This window comes from Etheostoma cragini, chromosome 3 (genome assembly GCF_013103735.1).
Source record: "Etheostoma cragini isolate CJK2018 chromosome 3, CSU_Ecrag_1.0, whole genome shotgun sequence".
Classification (NCBI taxonomy): domain Eukaryota; kingdom Metazoa; phylum Chordata; class Actinopteri; order Perciformes; family Percidae; genus Etheostoma; species Etheostoma cragini.
The window spans coordinates 25692482-25704495 of record NC_048409.1 but is presented as its reverse complement, the minus strand read 5'-3'; the positions used below and the strand labels follow the sequence as shown (position 1 = coordinate 25704495).

Below are 12014 nucleotides of genomic sequence, written 5' to 3'. Positions count from 1 at the left end.
CACACACACACACACACACACACACACACACACACACACACACACACACACACTATTCCTGCTCTGCTGTAATTACCATTCACTTCACTTCATAAACTCTGTATTCCACTGTTGATGTCTGCTCATAGTCTATCCTCCCTGTCTCTTGTTTCCCAGCATGCTCTCTGCCTCTTCTCCGCCAGTTGCGCAAACCACGTTGCCATGGTAACCAGGGTAAATGGGAGCTGTAGCCCTGAGGTGGGATGACAGGGAGAGGGGGCAGGGTGGGAGTGTGTGTATGTATGTGTGGGTTTGTGTATGTGTGTGTGTGTGTCTTATGAGTGTGCATGAATGCATGTATGCATTCTGGTGGAAGGGTGTGACTTGTGCAAACCAGATCCATACGCGATAATAGGCTTTAATGTTGAATGTCTGGGGAAATAAAAGCCAATGGGATGTGACAGATGAACGAGAGACGTTGGCTTATATGAAGATAGAGAGCTGAGTGCCCAGCGTACCCAAAACACGTTTAACTCTTGATTTACATCCTAGAACGCAGCTATGTTGCTTTGACGTCTTGCTACACATTCGGTCTGGGTTTAATTTTTCGTACATCAGTTGTGTGTATATGTGTGTGTGCTTGTTGCCCAAAGCTTTCTCTCTTCCCTTTGGAGACCTCTTTCTGCAGCCCTGGAGAGACATGTTGCAGCCATGTGGCTCAGGCTAATGGACAATTAATGGGCTTGCAAACAGCTCGGCTAGTATCTAAGTGCCTGCAGATAAAGGAGTTTATCATTCTCTGTGTGTGCACATACACACAGAAAAACAGCAAACACACAAACACACACACACACACACACCTGAGGCTTATCACAGTGTGTGCACAGATTGCTTAGCTTTAGTAAAAACTCAACTGACCAGAGATTGTGTCAGACGGTGATGACGGAGTGTATCTGTAGCGTTGTGTTTTACATGGAGATAATGACTTGGTGTAAAAGGAATTTCAGAAAGTTGATAATGCCTAAATAAATCTATGTATATAAATTCTGAAAATAGGCAGGAAATAAATGTTATTGTAAAGCAGTGTGCAACAGGTGGTCTCAGTGTGGTTTTGCCCCCTGAAAATCTCCAAAACATACATATCCATACTAGTCTATATCAATGACAGTCCACTTCTGACTTTTTGCTGATGTCTGTTACCTTGTGCTTTCTTTGTGTTGTAATTTTAAACTCCGGTGGATTTCTGAGGACTATGGTTAACTGCTCCTTTGCTCTCTGCAGGGTAAATCGAGTCAGCTAGCTAGACTATCTGTCCAATCTGAGTTTTCTGTTCCACGACTAAAACAACATATTCCACCAAAACAAGTTCCTTCCCGAGGCTATCTTGCAGAGGCACTGTGCGGAGCTTAACGCTGCCCATGACGATGGTGATTGGTTTGAAGAAATGCCAATGAACCAGAGCAAAAAATGTTCCCATCTCGGAATGTTTTGAAGACTAGCCAGACCCTCCTCGGCAGTGCTGTGGAGGAAGGTCTGGCAATGCCAGACTAATTCATACTGAAAGGTGTCCTGCATGTTAATAGCACATGTGTTGAACTAGTGACTGGTGCTGCATGGATGAAATGTAGAGCAGCCCTCGTAAAAATACTAACGAAACAACCAAATTAAATGAAAAAGAACAAACTCTACTTTTGACCTTTAGTCAAGAGATAATAAAAAATGAGAGATGATAAAAAAGACTAAGTGTTGCTAATGACATTAATAATGGCTGGTTAAGCTCCCTGGGACACCGTAACATGAGTGGAGGTATCATTAATTAATTAGTTAATAATTACACCGGTTCTTCATCTACTATGGTAAATCCAAATGTCTCCTGTGAAATGGGTCTATAATCTTTCACAAACATTATTTGATTGAGGGTGTTCCTGTTATTGTGTCCAGCTCTTACACAAACTGCCTCTATTCATTGCAGCTGATGTTAATTAGTTTATGTTCTGGTGCATAATTAAAGCTACACTATGAGTCTTATTATCCTCATCACAAAGTGGGCTGTAATGGAGAAGAGTGTCTCTTCCTCTCTAATTAGGATGGCAGATTCACTCAATTTGCACAAATTAAATTCTACATGTGGTGTCAGGTATGGTCCCTGGTGGGAACACTGTAATCAATCTCTCAAACAGCATTTACTGGCAAGATGAACTGGGTGGATCCCGGTTTTGTTCATTTTTTCAAACACTTGTGTGTGGAAAACTCTTTGATAAGAACTGTGTGACCAACCTGGTGAGATCACCCTGCTGCTGGAGTTGCTCCTGCACCTTACGGCAAACCTCGCCAGCAGTATCGTAGACTTTGCCGACTTTGGTGAAGAGGGCGGCGATCTTGTCGCTGCGGAGAAAACCAGCTGCCCGTCTCTTCAGCAAGTGACTCAGGCAGGCCTCAATAGCAGCTAGAGAGAGAGGAGAGTTGGGATTGGTAAAGTTAACGAGAGGAGAGCAAAGATAAAGATGAAGAAGATTATTAGCGAAAAGATGACAATAGAAATAATTGGTAAAATAAGTGTGAAACATTCATTGGGCTTATGCTCAAAGAAAGAAGGAGATCTTTGATTTAAGCCCAGGCTTTGCAGGCTTCTGCATTTTTTGGTCCACAGAGAGTGTGCACTACAGCCCGACACTTCCTCGGCAGGGTTGACTGACTTCCTGCACAGCTGAGCGACTTGAACTAACCAAGCAGTTCCTTCAGTATTGAGTAGTTCAGAGATGTTCCTGAGAGCTTGGAGTGTGAATGATACATGCAAATTGTAAGTCAATAGATTACGCTTACTTGCATTTCCCTCTGCACAGACCATCTAGCAAGCAATTTTCATGGCTTATTGGCGGAGGTTCACACTCAAACGACTCCAAATTATTTCAAATCGAGTTATCCACTTTCACTTTGATAGGCCGATGACTGATTCTTGTTTGATGATGTTTGTAGAGTGTATCTTTATCAGTTCAATACCTGTCAGTAACCATCAGGAATACCTTTCAGTAACCATCAAGAGCATTTCATCTGCAGTCTCAAATGTTTGATGCCCAACAAGGAAATTTTACCCATGGCACACACAGGGTACCTTTAATTATCTAAATCCTCTGACACACGGTATCTCATGGGAATTTGTCAACTGTGCTTTTGTAGGAGCTGTTCCACATAAATTGAAGTGAGATGACTTGTACAGTAAAAGACTCTTTAAAAAAAATGTTTTACTTCAAAGTGAACCGCAAAATAAGATTGGTGCATTTTCAGATCGTGCCTTGGAGGCCACCTAGACCAGATCCAGAACTGGTATTAGCTCAGTCTGCTTGTTAGATTATAAGACACTTTTTGTGCAAAGTTGACAGAATGGCCTACAATTGAGACTAAACGAAAGCTTGAATGTTCATCCTCTTCTGAGAATGAATGGGAAATTTGCCCATCAGATTATACATGCAGATTTTTCTTAAAATAGAAATGTCTACCACCAATGTCATGGCAATGTGTGCAGTGCATTGTTGAGCTCTTTTGGAAGGTGTGCAAATTAGTGGGTAGACAATGTGTGCATTTTATGTGCAGTTTATGTGCAACTAGACTGAGCACAAGAATATAAAGAAACCTATGTATGTTCTTACAGCATACAATGTCCTCTGTATCTGCACAAATGTCAGCATGTTGCAGCGACTCATCTCTTCCTTCCAACTCGAGGCATTCTCATACTTTTACTAATGTATTCGTGTGTGGATATAATGCCTTTAGCAAATACTTTCTTCTGTATCTCTTATTCTAGGAGAGAGATGACGGCTGCTTTTTAAATTAAAAAGGAACACAGTCACCTGAAATGTGATTTTCTGAAATGAGGGACAATTGCTGGCCGCCTACAACCTTTAAATATTTAGAAGGTCTGAGGTAGTAGCCTGTCCCTGAGCATGCCCTTTAAACTGCGGGTACTTGTTGTTGTCGGTTCATTACCTGTAAAGATAAGATCATATCAACTGTAATATCTCTGTGGGGGGGAATTGGCTCTCGGCTGCAGAATGATTTTGATATAAATCTGCAAGAATAATGGGTGGGTTGAAAAAGTAGACTGCCTAACGATTGACGACAGTGAATGAAACTGTGAAACTAAAAAGTAATGTGGAAATCTGCATTTAATAAGTGATAATTTTGTGAAAAGAAACCACAGACCAGAGACCATTTTTTAGTCTTTTGGATCAACTCCTTCAGTCTAATGTCTTCGAGACACAACTTGCAAATCAAAATACAAGTATTTCAGGTCTATCAATAGCTTTACTCACCAAATAATTCTTTTGAAATAGAAAACATGATGCAGAAAGGTATCCACTCCAGCCACCCCCTGTTGGACTTTAAGCTGTATATTTGTTAGAATCAGCACCGATCCTGATTTGAATGTGGCTACTATCCTTTGCAATGCATCTCTCCTTGTCTGTATACAAGGTAATGCTATCTTGTGCACTGTCTAAATAAAAATAAATTACATTTCATCAGTTCAGCAAAAGCTGTAATGATCAGGCAGTGTGGTTAGCGGCTGCTTTAGTAGGAATATCTAGAAATGAAGCCGAACTGGCATCTCTCGTCAGTGTGACTAAGCAGCTGCTGCTGAACTAAACTGCTTTTGTTTGGCTGCATATGTTTGTCATTTTTGTAATGTTATTAACATTACAAAGATGACTTTAGATTGGTTGCTACTAGGGATGGGCTATATGTACGTCACATATCACAACATTCTTGACCAAATACCTTCATGTTGATATTGTGGCAGTTTTGTTGTCAAATTGGTCAACGAGATTTATGATAAATAATCATCAGTAATGTTGATTTAATGACTAAGTGGGTAAAGGCAAATAATAGAACAGCTAGAACAGTCTGGTAAGTTAAAAATGACAATGCCTTACTGTTACGAAGCCTTTAAATCCAAAAAAAGGGACACACTATATCACAATATATAATGTCATACATCAAAATTGATATACTACTCATATATAGCCCAGCCCTAGTTACTACGTAGGCTTATGTTTTGTAAATCCAAAGCCCTTCTTTTTAAATGGTAATGGAAACAGGGCAGAGCATTGCTGCAACCTATTGTCTCCCACATAAATAAGACCCGGCTACAATGGTACTTATTGAAAAACACTCATGTATAACTTACATTTGTTTGGAGTTTAAAGTTTGAACATAAGTTGGTATGGGGCGCCTGGATAGCTCACCTGGTAGAGCATTTTCCATTTCTTAACCGCTATGAGTGCACCATCCAGGTACTTGTAATGCACTGCATTTTGCTATTCTTTGTCAGTGTAAATGAATATGCACTAAACGTAGCCAATGTATGTACAGAAGAGTGCAAATTGAGACACATCTCTGCCTTATACATATAGACTCATATGTAGACAATGAGAGAGAAACGAAGAGTCTCTTTGCAGCTGTGGACCATCCATTAGCCATCTCCCTCCCTCTGTAATTGCTGCTCTAATGCTCAGCCATAATAACCTTTTTAGGGCTGATGATGAAAGCGTAACATGATTATTCAAATACACGCAAACAGAAAAATCTGCTTCGTACTCATTTCGATGTATGCGGTTGGTGGTTTAATAAGTTTTAATAATGTGCTGACTTTATTGGTAAAGAAGAATTACATAAATGGTTTCTGAAAAAAAGTACTGCATTAATGCAAATGGGTCTCTATGTAAACCTACAACAGCCACAGAGAATAGCTTCATTAGTTTTAGATAAAAAAAAGTCTATCTGCAGTATGAATTCATATCAGCTCTGAGCTTTTGCGGCTGTCTGCATGTGTTTTCCCTCCACGAGGTGAATGGAGTGGATATTACAGTGGAATATAATGACCAACAACAATATAATTCTCTCTGATGCTGGGAAAACTAGTGCTTTATGAGTGTAATAGTCTGCTTTTATTGCTGCACTCGGAGTCATAGAAGGAGTGCTTAGAGGCTTTGAGGTTTTTGCTCAAAAAGCTCATTGTACAGTACATTCACAGCAGCTTTATCCCGGCAGATTAAAATATTATCCTATAGAAAATTAATGTTGGTGTCCAAAGGGATAGCAGGGATTAGTTGCTGTAAAGTTTAAGTTGAAGTGTTGGTTTATAAGGAGTGTTTAATAATCTTGTAGGGAACATTAATGCGCGTCTGTTTCTGTGGATACACAAAAATCGAGCAGAAGATGCGAGCGGCTTTCCAATGGGAGCAACTGCATCCAGCTCCTCTCACTCTGCTGCGTTCTCTCACGACCAGCCTGCTAATTCACATTTTGGTGTCTGTGGTCCAGATTAATGATCAAATCCTTTCTATCATTCTGTACATTCAGAAATAAAGGCTTTCATATCGACCAGAGCAGAGGGACAGTTCATCCCAGCCGTGTTACAGCACAGTCACATTACAGAATGTATGCATTTTTGTGTAGATTTTTGTTGTAAGTTTCTGTATAATTTGGATAATTGTGCTTTTAAAGCATTTGTGCTGACATAGAAAATAAGTGGCAGGTACCTCTGGAGTTGTCTCCACTGAGATCATTAGCAGATTTAATAAAGACAAAGCTAATTAGGCAGCACTGCACTTCTCCCTTCCTGTCTGTATCTGTTCGTTTCTGTCTATCTGACAAACTATCTCAGGTTTTCTGTGTGTCTGCTGATGCTCTCAGAGTGTCACCTCTCTCAATGTGCCTCATGTCTACAACAAAGTCTCAGTGTTCTATTTAATGCATCACTACAGATAACCTTCCTGTATGTCAGGCTCTTCAACATTCCGGTCTGACTGACGATGTATGGCAGACGAAAGGTTAGGCCTTCAAAATCCCCCAAAAATCTCTCCCGAAAGTACCCAGTCAAACACATGCTGGCACCCACTGCAAAGACAAAGAGGTTTGGAAGAAATGTAACCTATAACAGACCAATAGAGCTAGTTTGAATTCCTACAGAAGATAGAACCAGAGAGTTGTTTTGTGTATAACAGACAGATAGATAAAACTTAGCAATTTAGCAGTGAGCATGTGAAAGAGCCTGAATCTTAAAACCACTTGGCTACCAGGCAACCCCAAAAGCTGATAAGAGAAGAAAAAAAAATGTATTTTTGTGTATTTTTACTATCCTGACAAAGAACGAAGAATATTCAGGATACTTTTTCATAACACTCAATTGAGGAGACAATTAAGCAGGCAGTACAGTGTATGTGTTATTGTGTAGTTCCTGTCTTCCTAAAGATGTATTTAAAGTAATGCTGGAGTCGCTATGTTTAGCTGAACCTTTTAGGTGAACAAAGATATTGCAGGCGCCTGAACACAGATGCTCAAACCTAGTTCAGCCTATCGTTGTCTCTGAGAAGTATGCTAAAGTGTAGCTGGCCAACCGACCTCCAAAAGAAGACAGTCCTAAAACAAAACATTCCCTTATCAACAGGCAGTGATGGCGCAGTGGATGTGACGCACTGCCATACATTAACTCCTAGTGGCTCCAGAGGAGGGGGACCTCTGACAAATATAGCAATCTGGATAAAAGCGTCAGCTAAATGACATGCAATGTAATGTACAGCTGTCTGAATTGGTGAAACGTGAATTGGTATGGTTATTAAAGACTAGCTGAATATTCTTGTCCCTTGACCTGTGGCCCAGTGGTGGTCTGGGTTTCCTCCAGGTTGCTAATAATATGTTGGATTAATCTTAAGATGTTTTAATTTTTGGAAAAACTTTTTTTTTAAATCAATAATTTGGGGTCCAATAATAGGTGTATTTGAATTATTAAGTAATGAGCTGTTATTTTGTTTAAAAAAGCCTTGTATTGAGTATGGAATACCTCATCTGATATCAACAAAAGACATAACCGGGAGTCTCTCTATTCACCATAACAGCGCTGGGGAATATAAAGCTGCATGTATCATGCGAGCTGTGATTGATGACTTTAATAAACCTTGGTAACTTCAGGCAAGTTGACAGACACACAGGGTGTTTGTGTACCGTTTATGTGACATAATTGGGCATTACTGTTTCAATGTAACTGGTGGTGGATTGTCTCGTGGTGGATTTGTAGCTCTCATACCTTCATGCCTTAAAGGAAAAATCCTGGGTGGTGAAAACAGTAGCAATGCAGCTCATACTTCTGGAGTATGTTCTTAGTTGTACATTTTTCTTGTTTATGTGGATGAGTGGCCAATTGTAGACAGCATGAGACCAAATCATTGTATGTATTTTCAAGTACAGATACAAAGACATCCATAATCGCACTTAGCTTTTAATCGCCCGTGACATAATGTACTGAACACACCCCTACACACACACCTCTGAGTAAGACCTCAGAGCTAAAGAAGCTTTGCAAAGAAGGCAATCTTTTCAAGCCTTGAAGGAAAGACTTTTGGAAGTGATTACTGCATGAGTCTCCCCTCTGAACACCAAAATCTCTTTGGGTTGTGAAATGGTGTGATTCAGGCTTAGAGCCGTTAATACTGGATAGCTTTCATTTGCAGAGAGAGCGTTCAGGTGGCCCCTCAGCCCCTGCAGCAAGATAATCTTACACCGGCCAATATACCTACAATATTAATATATTTCTTCTAAATTCAACATGACAAACAATAAATAATTAACATGATAGTGTAGCTAAATCATTTAAATGTACTTTGTCTACTTGTTGGAGAGCAGTCTCATATTTAGCCCAGGCATAAGGTCTCTGGTTAAGTCATTTCTAATTTAGATTCATCACATCCTTTTTTCTGATATAAATGTACTCTGGACTATTTTTATTCCTTTCTGAAGACTATACCTGTCTGACTTCATGAGTCATGCTGCTGCTCCTAAACTTGGTGCAGATAGAAGAAAAAAAAAGATTAGTGATAGTGGGAGACACTGGTGGAACAACGACAAGAGGGAAAATAACATGATGGAGAGGTGAAAAACGGCAGTGAGTAAATTGATTTTAGCAGAGAGGATGGAAAACACTCACTCTTTCCTACCACTTTCTCCTGGAGCTGCCAAACTCCCACAAGGGAATCACAAAGTATACTGCTAAACAGGTGACAAAGGCAATGTTTATGCAGCATTTCTTCAAGCTGCAGGATTTCAAATATAATTGCCTGAATAAAAGTCCTGATGTCTGTTATTGTTTAGATCAAAGCAACACTATTACCTTGAAATAAAAGAACATAACCTAATCTTCCTCTTCTGAATAAAAAGCTGAATTAACAAGGATCTAAAACACGGTCGATTCAATACACGCAGAGATCAGGCGCTCCATACAGAAGCATTTCAACCCCGTATATGAGGCCAAATTCAATAATGAATCCTCCCTCCAATGTATTAGGAAAAAAACTGACTAGGCCAAAATTAAAGCTGCTCTAGGCAACTTTTTACATTTTTTTTTCTTTTTACATCCGTGGTTCAATATTTCATTTAATCTCACTGATCACAACATAAATTCATTTAGGCAAATGGGGAACATTTTGGAATTTCAATTACGGAAGCTGGGTTGCTCTTTGCCGTTTCAGCTTCGTCTTTGTGACTCCTTACATAAATACCCATGGAAGATTTTGTTTCCAGTCTTACCTTAGTTATAAAATGTGTCAGTGAGTCTTCTCAATAGCAGCTTTAAAAAGGGGGACAGCTTCCAGTAGCCAGTGGCTGCTATTTATAAGCAAGAATCCTTCTTTCATTTACTTCTACTGTATCGAGTTAAAGAAAGACTCACTGTACACATCAAGAAATGATGTTTAGAAATGCCAAACACTGATAATTGCTTCGTGAAGATTAGTAGCAGGGATGCAAGTTTGAAACAATTTCTTTAATCGATAGTCGGCCGCCTTCATAATCGATTAATCATTAATAATTTATAGAATATGCTGGATTTTCTATTTCATAAAAGTTTTATCCGCTGACTTAACTATATTTATTGATAAATAGATAACACAAAATAATGACTTAATTTCAACCTGCAGAGCGGCTTCCTACTTACTGTAGCCAACATTAGCTCAGCTGGACAGATGTCCCCAAGGACAAACAATACTGGCGCTCTTCCTTATCTGTCAATTTATTTTATTTAGACATGTATATTCCGAGCAGGAGAGTGTTGCTGATACAGTTAACCTGTTTTGTGTTGTGATGAGTCCTGCTGTCTGACACTCCGCTCTTACCGAACAGCTGTTCCTGTTCAAGATGCTAGTTTAGTGTAAAGGCCTCAGATCGCTAAAACCGCACCGCCCTCAAACAACTCTGGGATTTATACAACTTTCTGCTTCAGCGTTTGTTACCAGGACTGCCTCAGTGAGCAAAGAGAGGCACGCTGCAACTCTTCTTTTGCTCGCTCAGAGGGTATGGAGGTGCTTTTCTTTTATGGCGGAGCTTTGGTGCCCCCCCCCTTTGTAAGAGTCTCCCCCTAGTGGCACAACCGCATACTACAACAAATCTACACATTTTCTGGCACGTCTTCTTTACACGTCTTTACAGGGACGTGTCTGTAAAGTTTTGGTAATAAAAAGACAAAATCAAGCTGCTCCACTTAGCGCTCCCCCTAGAGGCCTGGACAACTTCCATTGTGGAATCTGGATGCAGCGATTTTTTTGTTGCATTTGTTTTCAAGGCTTGTGTGCTTTTCTTTTTGCATTGTTTCGACATATGCAGCACGTTATTGTATTTCATTGTGTTGTGTTGCATGTGTTGTTAAATTAATGAAACTGTTTTGTTAATTTGCATTTGTTTTCTTGAGGCCACCGTACACATGTTCCACCAAAAGAAGTTCCTTCCTGAGGCTATTTTGCAGAGACACCGTGGCTCCGCTCCATCCAAGACGACTGTAAGGGGTTAATAGAAATGCCGGTAAACAAGAGCATGAGTTTCTTCCATCCTGGAACGCTGTGTGGACTAGCCAGACCCTCCTCTGAAGCGCTGTGGAGGAAGGTCTGGCAAAGCGAGACTTCTCTTAACTAGTTGTTAACTTTAGGTCACCGCATGACAGTCTACTTTTGCATTAACTAAACAAATCTGTAACAACCGCTAAACTCAACTCAAATGTGACTGGTCGGCTCAACTTTGTCACGAGACCGGTCGGAGGTCACTTAAATTTCCTAAAATATTGTACGAGTTGTTGTGTATAAGTTTTTATACAATTTGATAGGAAGCTGTTTATGAGAATGCTTTGAATATTAATAGCAATTACCCAATAATCAATAAAAAACCTATAAAATATCCCTAGAGTTGAGAGTGTTAAAAGTGTTTGGCACGTAGCAGTCTGGATGGACTGTGTGTGTTTGGCTAACCTGCGAGGAGGATCAGGTCTTCTGAATCGTCGCTTGTAGATTTAGTGTAAATTGACTCGGTCTCTCGAGCTTTTTTCCTCTCACGCCTTTTCCTGTTCTCTTGCGTTGGATGGCAGGATGTTGGATGAGAAAGAGGATGGAGGGAGCAGTGATGGTCAAGGGTCAGCGAGGTTGGCATGGCAACCGATCTGCATCTGCTTTCGGTTGCCACTGGAAATAAACCGTTGCGACAGCTGCTGCTTGCAGGACTTCAGCCCTAGCAGGACCAATGTAGCTTTGCCTTTCTGCAGCTTGCTGAGCTGCAACCTTGGCTGTTTGAGTCGGAGCTGTGGCGACAGCTTTTCAGAGCGAGAGATGCAGCGTCTGCTGGGACTAAGACTGCAGTCCTCAAGCCCAAGTCGCATGATACAGCGGATATAGGAGGAATTAGTGGGTTCAGGGCAGGGCTTAGTAAAATGTAATTATACCTGAGGTGAGTCAGAAAGGAAAAAAAGGTGAAGGGAACGCAGGATAATAAGTCAAGCATGATGTAAAATGGAGGAACGGAAGGGAGACACGTAAAGAGACACCTGTGCTAATGCCTGAGATGAAAGTTCAGAGCTGGTGTATTCGCTGGGCTCAATAACACTCATATATAACAGTCAACTCAGATACACAACGAAATACACTCACAATTATCTCACAAGTATGACAAATTCAGTCTTTCACTCTGTCCATTTTCCTTTAATCTTTCAGACACTTTATTGCACGCAC

At 40.4% G+C, this 12014-nt stretch overlaps 1 protein-coding gene across 3 annotated transcripts in view; it reads right to left on the bottom strand.

Moving 5' to 3' along the window:
- sgsm2 (small G protein signaling modulator 2) overlaps nt 1-12014 on the bottom strand; it is a 70051-nt gene that overhangs the window by 24058 nt on the left and 33979 nt on the right. For all 3 annotated transcript variants that reach the window (XM_034867429.1, XM_034867430.1, XM_034867431.1), the window contains exon 3: nt 2257-2425. In XM_034867429.1, the coding sequence (XP_034723320.1) occupies nt 2257-2425 (169 nt within the window). The remainder of the gene's footprint in view (nt 1-2256; nt 2426-12014) is intronic.